The 11875-nt window shown below is 45.4% G+C and overlaps 1 protein-coding gene across 1 annotated transcript in view; it reads right to left on the reverse strand.

Moving 5' to 3' along the window:
* LOC113405332 (E3 ubiquitin-protein ligase UHRF2-like) overlaps nucleotides 1-11875 on the reverse strand; it is a 180843-nt gene that overhangs the window by 134275 nt on the left and 34693 nt on the right. Inside the window, exon 2 of the mRNA XM_029914333.1 lies at nucleotides 7816-8058. Within this exon, the coding sequence (XP_029770193.1) occupies nucleotides 7816-8058 (243 nt within the window). The remainder of the gene's footprint in view (nucleotides 1-7815; nucleotides 8059-11875) is intronic.

Below are 11875 nucleotides of genomic sequence, written 5' to 3' on the forward strand. Positions count from 1 at the left end.
TTACAACGGTCATCCACGGGGACATTATTAAGGAAGGCAATCGAGGTAGATAGCGATCGTGTGAAACGTGTTCTGATTGCGTTGGTTGTCTCTCGTGAAATTCGTAAGATAAACATATATGCTGAGATTCATTTAGCAAGGCGTTGTTTAGATATAGCAGTGCCTCTGGAACTTTCGGTGGTGGAGGGGAATAATCGTGGTGATTTCCAGAAGAGTTTAGTCCTGTCCAAGCAGAAGGCCAATGCATGCCACACGTCCAGGGTGTGTAGCGCTGCCTCCTGTTGATTACTGTGAGGTGTCAGGAAAAAGAAAGGGAAGTGCATCAGTTGTTTAAGATGAAAAGATGTTGGGACCTTAGGTAAGAATCTTGGGTGTGGGCGTAGTGTAACTTTGTCTTTATAAAACACTTACGGTGGATATGCCATGAGAGCTGTAACAGAATAGAAACACAAATAAGGTGCTTTGCATGTTCTTATCTTTTTTGTTGTTGTTTCTTTTGCTTTTTTGGTTGCAAGGTTTTTTTTAAAGACTTGCTAGCTAGTAAGTCTGCTTCTGTGAAAAGTGATATTTGTATGTTTGTTAATGTCACTTTTCAAAGCAGACTTGTTAGCTAACTGGGAAGCAGTGAAAAGTGATATTAAACATGCAAATATTTTTCACAGCAGACTTACTCAGCCCTGGCAAGCTGGGGGACAAATTAAGCCTTGGATGGGAATATGGGTAGGGAAGCAGTGGAAGCCAAGGGTGATGGGGTGGATGGGTGAGGGGCCAGGGGCGGCAGCGGGGGCCAGGGTTGATAAGGGGGAGGGGGCGTGAGCCCGAGCCCAAAGCCCAGCAGCCAGGGGATGGAGCCCGCCGCTTTGCAGCCAAAGCCCACGGTAAGCCCCACGGTAAGAGCCCACTACCGTGTGGCCAGAGCCTGCTGCCCGCCACACCAGGGCTGAAGCCGGAAGCCTGAGCTCCACCACCCCCAGGAAGGTGGGGAACTCACAATGGCTGTCTGCTCCTCCAATGTTTGTGGCTCAAGAGAGAGGCAGGGCCCAACCCCTCCTTGCTGCCTTGCCCCCCCCCCCCAATCACTGCCCAGGAGGCTGTGGCCGCAAGGAAAGCCCCTGGTGGCCATATCCGAGAAACACTGATCTAGACAGAGAACATAGGACTGGGCTAGGTTCCAGGCCGGGGTACGGTCTCGTATATGAGGATAAGAGATTTTTCAATACCCTTCAAGAAGTGCTTCGTGAGCAGGTATGCGAAGATGGAGTGGCCATCAATGAGGGAATGAAAAGAAGAGATTGCTGTCAACTGTACCCTAATAGAACTATTGGCCAATCCTGACTGCTTAAGGTGTAGAATGTAATCAAGACTAACTCTGCTGCATCAACCAGGTGTGAGGCGCACCAGCAATAAAAACTCATTGTGAATGTACACGTGTTTAGTCGTGTCACATCTGCTATTCAAAAGTATCTGTTAACCTGCTCAGATGCAGTCAATATCCTGACACCAGAAGAAGAGCCAGGCTTTGAGGGGGAGCATTTGGATTAGGATGCATCCTGAGTCCTGTGAGAGGAGCCACAGTGTTAGGTGGAGAGAAATCAGTCAGCATACCATCACGCGTGGAAGGTAAGTATACCAGGCCTGTTGTGGCCAGGTTGGAGCTATTAGTATGACCTGCGCTCAGTCGGCCTCTATTTTGCAAAGACGGGGGGGGATTACAGGAGAAGTGCATCCCATGTTATGAGGAATGCATCCCGCAGCAATCTGTGCCCCAGTCCCACTCTGGAACAGAATTGAGGGCAACAGGAGTTGTGGTGAGTGTCCAAGATCTATGGTGGGATGGTTGAATATGGGGTGAAGTGCTCGCATATCCAGCTCCCACTTGTGATCATGTGAGAATGTCCTGCTTTGTATGTCTGCGGTGGTATTCTGGTGTCCCAGAAGGTACGTGGCTGAAATAGAAATGTGAAACTGGTTTATCCAGAACAACAGTTCGATTGTCTCCGTGCATAACAAGTGGTACCTCACCCCGCCTGCCTGTTGATAGAATACATGAAGGCAAGATTGTCCGTCAACACTCTTACGGTATACTGTTTGAGAAGAAGTAGGAAACATCAGCAGGCATCGCAGACCGCTCATAGCTCTAGGAGGTTGATGCGTAAGATGGATTCGGTCGACGACCATCTGCTCTGCACTATGTGTTTGTGTAGATGCGTTTCCCAAGCAATTAAGGAGGCATCGGTGGTTAGGATCATAGCTGGTGATAGGAACAGAACTCCAACATAGACCTTGTTGGGCTGTGTCCATCACAGTAGTGAATCCTTGACTCACCCTGACATAGATAAAAGTTTGTGAATGCTGTGTTTGTGGGGGAGGTATACGGAATGGAGCCATGCTTGAAGACATCGCATGTGCAGTCTTGCGTGTCTGACCACAAATATGGCTGCTGCCATGTGATGAGGTGACTAGACTCCAAGATGGGAAAAACGGAGCTAGTCGGTTGCCAAACTGTTGGAACATCAGAGATGGTGAGGATGACTGGAACAAGGGAAGGCTTCTCAGGGCCTCGACCACACCTTCAAAATAGTTGCTTTGGTGCTGGTGAGTGAGATGTAGCCCCTTCAGAAGTGAGGGGAGTCTACATTTAGTTGGAGCTTTTTGTCAACGTCATTGGGTGTGGTAATGTCACTGAAGGGTGTACTGTTGGGTTCGGGATCATGAGGGGAGTTGGTACTTCCCCAAGTGTGTCTCTGGTTCTGGCGTGTATATCCTGAGAGAATGAAGTGTAGCTTGGAAGTCTTTAAGGGAGTGCAGAGAGTTATCTGTGTGTTCCCAGAATAGTTTCTGTCCTTTGAATGGTACGTCCTATACTGTGGTTTGTATCTCCTTAGGAAAGCCCAAGAGATGTAGCCATGATGCAAGTCTCATGACCATAGCAGTTGCAATGGATCTGTGACTGGAGAGTCTAAATGAGGCTTGTAGGGCCATACAGGCTAGGTGGTGTCCCTCCACTATCAAGGACTGGAATTGCTCCTTTTTAGTCTCTGATCAATCATGGCTAAGTTTCTCCAATTTAAAGTAGTTTAGATAATTATACTTGGCCATGAGAGCTTCATAATTTGAAATCCTCAACTGTAGCGTGACTGAGGAGTATGTCTAGCATCAAAATAAGTCCAGGCATTTCCAATCTCTGTCTGGATGGCTAGATCAAGATTGGTACTAACGGCCTCTCTCCTGTGCCACACTGACCACTAAAGAATTTGGGGTAGGATGCGAAAATAAAAATTCAGCATCCTCTGCTGGAATGTAATATTTTCTATCAGCGTGTTTGCAGGTCAGAGGGATGGAAGACTGGGTCCGACACAGAACCTTTGCAGGTTCGAGAAAAGCTTCACTGATTGGTAGTGTGATCTTTGCGGAAGAGGATGTGTGGAGGATATCCAGCAGTTTATGCTACCAGTCTTTGACTTCCTCCAGTGGGATCTGTAGGGAGTCTACAATCCTATGGAATAGATCTTGAAAGTGCCTGAAGTTATCGGCAGATGTAGGGGATGGAGGCATAATCGCCTTCTCAGGTGAGGAGGAGGAAAAATGTAAAGTTGGGGAAGCCTGCTTTTTCCTCATCTTCCTCCTCAGTTGGTACTGGTGACGGTTCAACTTCCTGATGGCAAGACGCCAATGGAGAAGGGAGGAGTAGGTCTCCAGCTTTGATCTCTGGGAGGGTTCCTGAATGGTGCCCCATAAATAGCCCAAGGGTCCCAATATGGCCAGTTTAGTGGGAGTGGCACATGTGGCTGCATCCATGGTGGTCCCTGCCAGGATTGGGGGGTCGTATAGCGAGGATAACCTGGTGCAATTTGCTCTCGTCCTCCTCCTCACTGGGGAAGATCCTCGGCGAAGAGAGGGAGGAATGTTGAGAGTCTAGAGAGGAGGGTAGAAGTGGAGGGAGGTCCAGTCGAAGAAGGGGATACTCAGGAGCATCAGATATCAGAAGGTCTTTAGGTATCTGAAGTCTTGTGGAGGAGGAAGGAACATCATCAGTGCTGTTGTAAGACCAGCGCCAAAGAGAGGGTCTACATCCCTGAAGTTTCAGAAGATGGCACCAGAGATTTAGCTCGTGCCAAAGACTTGCCTGGTGCCAATGGCTTTGTTGGTGCCAGAAATGGCATTAGTGCTGTAGCTCCTGCAAGTGGGCTGCCTCGGTCCTCAAAGCTGGGAAACAGCAGCAAGGGCTGAAGGTCTGCCTGGATAGGGACTTTAGACAGGTTTCTTTAAGCTAGTACCAGAGATACTTAGACAAGGCCTGGAGCTATGTCCCCTGTCAAATGAGGTTGAAGCCACCAACCTAGCTGGGGACAGTGTTCTGGTGGGCTGTGGCTCAGAGAGAGGAGGAGGAAGCCCATTTCTTGTCATCCGCATGCTCACAGGATGACTCTCTTGACAGGGCGTGGAAGAGTGGGGTTGACAAATGACCTGGTAGAACATGAGGGCCTCTCTGGGGAAGAGTTCAGGTCTGATGCCGGAAGAAGTGATTTCTCCATGAGAAGTTTCAATCCAAGGTCCCTATCTTTTCTGGCTCTGGGTTTCAGGTCGAGGCAGTGGGATCACTTTTGAGGAACGTGTCCCTCTCCCAGACAGCAGATACACTGTGGGTGGCCATCCATTATTGAGAAGGCAGCTCCACATAAGATGAACTTCTTAAACCCAGGAGAGCCAGGCGTAAGAGTGAAGGGAAAAGGGCTTCCAGTTGGGAAGTGGGAAAAACAGAAGCCTAATCTAGGAGAACTGTAAAGATAAAAGTTAATAAAAAAATTTTTATACAGATAGAAGGAGAAGGAAAAACAAGAAAAACAACTAGCTACACTATCAGGTAAGGCACTGTATATAAGGGAATAGGAGAAGCTGGCTCTGCTAGTGGATTCCATCCCAGACCAAAGGCAGTAGACAAAGAACTGGGGGTGGTTGGACCGCACAGCACTATATATACACATCCCGCACACACACGACAGAGGGGAGGTGCACATATGCAGTCCAATAGGCACAGCTAGTGAAGGACTTCTGATCCCAGGTGCAGGGGGTGCGGCTGCACCTACAGTGGAGCACCCACAGGGATATCACTCAAAGAATAACTACTCAGTTTCCTTCATAAAGTCTCATAAAAGGATTTTTGCCAAAGGTTTATGGAAAGTCCAAGTAAACTATATCTTTATTGCTCCTTCAAGAATTCAATTAGGAGAGGCACAGACACAACACTGGTTTAGCCCTATGATATTTAATCTAAGTGTTTAATAACTGTTTGAAGTTATTTCAATTACTATACCTGGTAGTGATGTTAGGATCTGGAATTTTCAACATCACGCCTAGCACTTTAAAAAACCCTCCAGCAAAGTTGCTGATTTTAATGACCGGTATATTTTTGTTAGCAGCTAACCTACTTAATTCTTAAAGTCCTTCAGAACTCTGGAGAATAGCATTTGGTCCTGGTGACTTACTGCAAATTAAATTATCACTTTTCTTACAACACCTTTTCTTTGGATACCACAGTTTCTGACAGCACCTTCCTTTTAGTTACCTGAGAACAAAAGCCATCTACACATCCTCTGTTGTCAAGACTGATGCAATGAAAGCATTCAACTTCTCTGCAATGTTTTTAATCCTCAACAATTCATCCCTTGACCCGATAGTCTAGCAGATCCAATGACTCTCTTGCAGGCTTCCTACTTCTAGGAAAAGTATTTCTCAATGTTTATAAAGCAAGTAGTGAGACACAAAAATACTTTTTGCCATCTTATACCTAAGCATGTCCTAGTTTACATTCCTTTCCATTGAGCAGGATTTTTTTTTAATTATATTTTTGACTTGAATAAACTCTTATAACCTGCCATTTAACTGGAATGTTTAGGGAAGGATACCTAGTCAATAGAATGCACCTGACATCTAGAAACTGCAAGGAATTTAACACCTGCATTCACACAGAATCTCAGGGTTAGAAGGGACCTCAGGAGATCATTTAGTCCAACCCCCTGCTCAAAGCAGGACCAATCCCCAGACAGATTTTTGCCCCAGATCCCTAAATGGCTCCCTCAAGGACTGAACTCACAACTCTGGGTTTAGCAGACCAATGCTCAAACCACTGAGCTATCCCTCCCCCCGTTATCTGTATATTAAATACTTTTCTGTATATCCTAAAACCAAAGTGCTTGAAGGCGATCTTAGAGAAGATTTGACAGTCCTCAACATCGTGATGGCAGAATTTTCTACCTGCCTCCATGGAGATGGTTCACAGAGGCAGATAAGGCAATCAGGTGGTCCCTTTCTGCACAAGAAGGATAATTTACCTTCTTTTCACCCTAAAAAAAGGAGGTTAGAAAATAAAATAACTTAAGAAAGCCCCTACCTTAATTTCCTAAAGGCTATTGATAAGTGTTTATTTTAGCATCTCTCTGAGAAATCCATCTTTTCTAGGTTCTTTCTGATTTGTGGTGTTTTCCTTCATTCTTTGTCTTCTTCTAGACTATGTCTACTCTGGCAACTGAACGACAAAACTTGTGTCTTTGGGGGGAGGGACGGGTTAACACCTCTGAAAGACAAAAGTCCTGCCGACGACAAGCGCCCGTGTGAACAACGCTTCGTCAGCAGAAGTGCTCTCCTGCCATCAAAGCTAACGCCACTCGTTGGGGGTGGAAGTTTTTTTTTTTGTCAGCAGGAGAGCTGACAAACAGCAGCTACGCTGTGTGCCTTTTAGCAGCACGGCTGTAACGACACAGCCGTGTTGCTAAAAGCTGCGTAGTGTAGATATAGCCCTAATGAAAGGGGAAAAGGGAGCACAGGAGTTGAAGAACAGGCTTTATGCTTCTAGTGTAAGAAAGAAAGAAGAGGGAAAATTAGTGGATAGGAAGTGGGAAAGCCGGTGTCTTTATATCAGATGTAGTTGACAGGTTTTTCGCCTCCTTGCTTCCTAGCTGGTGGTGTTATAATGCCGATTGTGTGGGATGTTGTTGGATAGTGCAAGTGAGGTATGATCAGAAAAGTATCTCCCATCTGTTACACTGATATTGTAACAACAACTTCTAGGACATATTAAAGTGACTTCATATCAGGAGAGAGCGAGCCTCATGAAGATGTTTCTCCAACTTGCAACTCAAATTGTAAGCCTCAGCTACGGCATAAGTAGCACACTTTTCTTCTATCGCCTTGAACACTACCCTGCACACAAGACAGCTCTCAAATTTCTCACAAGGTAGACAGACGCTGGACAAAGCAGAAAAGAGGCTGCCTACCATGAAATCTGTAACTTCTAGTTTGTCTATCTACATTGCAGCAAGACTAGATCATCTGCCCAGATGATGAGATGAGGAGAAAAAAAGACCAAGGTTTTCTATTACATTTGACCTCTTACTGTGCAAATTTAAATCTAAACATTTTTGTAGTAAAATGGCTTACTATTTTAGGCCCAGTTCAGCAAGTTACTTACACATGTCTAACCTTAAGTATGTGCCGTCAGTATACTGATCAGAGCCTTAGACAGAAACTAAACACCTAAATCCCATCATAGTGAAGTTACCTACTGTACCTGGATGCTGTAGCAGATGTGTGATCATCATTTTTAACAAATCTTTAATTAAAACAATCCAAACAGTACAACTGGCACTGATTCTCTTAATACTTATACACATGCTTAATGTTAAATTTGAAGTCAGTGGGTCTATGCTCATGTTTAAGGTTAAGCACATGAGAGTGTTTCAAGGATCTGGGTCTATATAAGCTACAGAACTGAACCTAGAAATACAAAAACAAGATGATTTCAAAACTTGCAAATACCTTATACAATCCAATGCCAGGATCAATGAGAAATGACCGAGCAGATGTAGATGGCTGATTGGGCGATCCACTCCCTGTTGTTCTCTTGACTTTGTTCTTACAGTTGGCAACAGCACACGGGTTGACTTCTCCATCCTTATTAGTCAAGGAAGTGGTAGGAGCATCAGACTCAGTCCGTATCAAAAGCTGAACGATGTCGTTTAGTCCAACATTGTAATCGAATAAAGTATGTCCATCTTCCAGCTGTCAAAAGAGTAGATTTTATTTTGCAAAGCTCCATCTTAAGAAATATTGCTAAGATTCCCTCTTAACACAATAATTCTGTAGAATAGAAAATTGTAATGCATTTTTTAAATCACTAATTAAATGACTTCTATGTGGTCATTGTTTTTGTCGGTTTCTTGCTAGAAGTGAACAGTAAAACCCTTAAGTTCAATGGGACCAAGATTTCACCCAATGAGATTACTCACAGGCATAAAAACTATACATGTGCATCTTTGCATGATTTGGGCCTTACTGTATACATAGGCGCCGACTACATGGGTGCTCCGGGGCTGGAATACCCACAGAAAAAAATTGGTGGGTGCTCCCCGTGCCGCTCCCCCACCCCAGCTCACCTCCTCCCCTAAGTGCGCCGGAGAGTCCAGCTTCTCCCCCCTCCCTCCCAGCGCTTGCACCACGAAACAGCTTTTCACGCAGCAAGCGGTTGGAGGGAGGGGGGAGGAAGAGGAACGCGGCGTGCTCGGGGAAGAGGCGGGGCCGGGGATTTGGGGATGGGTCCAATGGGGCAGGGAGGGGGCGGAGTCGGGGCGGGCACGAGCACCCACCAGCACCAAGGAAAGTTGGCGCCTGTGGCAGTATGAGGGACAGTCTTCGCTCATTGATATATTTTGCTTTCCACAACCAAATCTCTGTACAACTTTTCATGAATGATGTACCCGAATATTTGGACACTAATATCTAAACTGTCTTAAATTTATTCACCTAAATTTGAATTATTGCTGATTATGTACTAACGTATCATATGACTTTTAAAAACAAACTTTGTATTTGTGGATAATCTAGCACTATACCCAAATGAACAGACACTTCTCAATCTGTGTATTATATAATTTTAACATTAGCTTTAATAAAAATTTTAAATCTGAGATGGTCCACTGAGAATGCAGATCACAACTACACTGTCTCCAATACCATTATGTGGTTAAGTGTGGGAAATGAAGTTTTACTGACAACCACTCTATTGTGTAAAACGTCACAATTCACCCTTTCCCAATCTTTTCAAAGCAGCAAGTCAATATTTTAGACTTAAATAATCTTTTACTATCACAGTTTTCTAAAATATCCAGACAGCCACAAAAGGGTTAAAAATAAAATTGAAAACAAAAATAGGTTTACCTTTTGAAACAAAGACAGAAATACTTATTGTGTGAGATTATAATTAGAGAAAGAATGCAATTACCTATCTTAGGCCTTCAGGTTTCTATAAAGAACTCATCTGTATCAAGTGCACCCACAAACTGGATTTAGGAAAGAAAGCTTGCTACTCCAGGTTTAAGACCAGAAGGGGTTAAACATATGGGTTTATTTAGCAAGCGAGTCTTGTTAACTTGCCAGTTAAGAACTATGGCGCCCAAGCCACAAAGATTTAGACTCTACTTCAATCCACGAAACTCCTGCCCAGTCCTGTAGGCACCTAAACTCGGCATCTAAGTTTTCAAGGTAAAAACGTTCCATAGGCATCACTGGGCATTCTCAGTGTTGATTCTCTAGGCACCCAGACACATCTCCTATCTAAGCTCCAGAGCTATCCATGAACTGCGGGAAGAGAAGCATTCTTCTGCCTCAGTTGCAGGCAGGAGTGTTCTAACCACGAAGCTATGGGATATTCTGATGTGGGGCTCACTCAAATTCTACGGTTGCAGCTGTTCCACTGTGGATAAATAAAGTAGTGACTGAAGCAAGAGAACTAGACCCTGGGTCTCCCACCTCCCTGGTAGATGCCCTAACCACCATCATGAAATGTCACTCTCTCTGGTCAGTGACTATTAAACTATTCATCCACAGCAGAACAGTCACTCAGCCAGAGCATGAGTATGATTCTAGTCCAATAGTTAGGGCATCCACCTGAGAGATGGCAGACCCAGGGTCCAGTCCCATTGATCCCATCACTCTTTCATTATGTATCCATAGTGGAACAGCTTCGAAAGAAGAAACTGAGGGAACTCCACATTAGAATATCCCATATCTAAATGGTTAGAGCACACCCGTTCAAGTCCTACCTCTGTGTCTCCTTCTCCCTCCTCTAGCAGAATAAGGCGGGGGGGGGAGAACACCTGGGTCCCCCACATCCCAGGCAACACTCTAACCACTGGGCTAAAAGTTGTAAGGGAGGGCGGAGGGGGAAGAGAAGGCACCTCCTCCCCACAGTGTGTGTGGAGTGAGGCAGGTGCCTAACTCATTCCCACAGAAAACAAGTTCCATCTATCTCCAGGAGAGGGGTTCCCATTCATGGATCATTAGCAGAGATAAGTGCCTCCCTGCAGCCTGGACTTAGGCGTCTATCTCTGAGACAGGCAGGGCTTAGGACACTACCCTCATTGGACTTCTTCCAGTGACTTGGGGAAATAAAAAAAAACAACTTATCCTACATCAGAATTTTAATCTTGTATGAGCATACGAAATGCTGGAAAACTAAACAAGAGGTGGGATCAGTATTCTTCCCCCACTTCTTGTATTCTTTCCTTCCCTTCAAAGAGAACGGCCATACTGGATCAGAACAATGGTTCATCTAGCCCAGTATCCTGTCTTCCAACAGTGGCTGTGAACCCCCCACAGCTCTCAGTGCCCCACTTCAGTCACTGCAAGTGCTCCTAGGGCTTGGCTACACTTGCAAGCTAGAGCACATTAAATCAGCCCCAGGCGCCCTAACTCCTGAGGTGTCCACACCGGCAAGGCACTTAGAGAGCGCACTTGGTAATCCACCACAAGAAGCATAGAGCTTGCTGCGCCCTGGCTGAAACGCCCGCGTGTCAGTGTGGATGACATGTTGCATTACTGCGCTGTGACTGGCCTCCAGAAACGTCCCATAATCCCTTGAAGTCAAGTGGCCACTCTGGTCATTGTTTTGAACTCTGCTGCAGGCATGCAGATATCCCCTTTCAAAGCTCTGTTTCTGACAGCCGGCATGCTTATCTGCTCCGGGACACAAAGCAAACCATTACTGTGGAATGCTGCTGAGGCAGGCGTGTGCATGTGAGAGAGGCAGGGGGTGAGAGGGGGATGAGGTCGGGGTTTCCCCCTGCCGCTGTCTGAACTTAGACAGCATGTGACACACTCTGCCCCCCCAAAACAGTGTCTCTCCGCCAACATACACACAACACACTCCCTGTCACACACATCCCATTTGAAAAGCATGCTGCAGCCACTTGCACACTGGGATAACTACCACAATACACTGCTCTCTGTGGGGTTGCAAGAGCTGCTAATGTGTCCACGCCACTGTGCTTGCAGCTGACAGTGTAAACACATAGCAGCTTTCCCTGCTTGTGTCTCGGAGGGCTGGTTTAACTCCCGATGCTCTACATCTGCAAGTGTAGCCATAGCCTTAGTTACACCTACTAAGGGACATAAAAGGCAGTAAGAGGAGCTTCTATAAATACATTAAGAGTAACATGAAGGAAGTGTAGGTCCTCTACTTAGCAGGGAAGGAGAGCCAGTAACAAAAGGAAAGAGGTGTTTAATGCCTATTTCGCCTTAGTTTTCACTACAAGTCAGTTGTTACTAGATCCTTAACGCTATTAATATTAACAAAGGGGAAGAAACTCAAGCCAGAGTGGGGGGGGGGGAAGCATTTAAATAAGTTAATGTATTCAAGTATGCAGAGCCTGAGAAATTCACCCTATGGTACTTAAGGAATTAACTGAAGCAATCTTGGAACCATTAGCAATTATCTTTGAGAATTCATGGAGGATGGATGAGGTCCCAAAGGACTGGAGATGTGCAAACACAGAACCTCCAAAAAAAAAAAAAAAAAAAAAAAAAAAAAAAAAAAAAAAAA

The sequence above is a fragment of the Terrapene carolina genome, unplaced genomic scaffold (assembly GCF_002925995.2).
Source record: "Terrapene carolina triunguis isolate 2854851 unplaced genomic scaffold, T_m_triunguis-2.0 Scaffold35098, whole genome shotgun sequence".
In the NCBI taxonomy this organism is placed as follows: domain Eukaryota; kingdom Metazoa; phylum Chordata; order Testudines; family Emydidae; genus Terrapene; species Terrapene triunguis.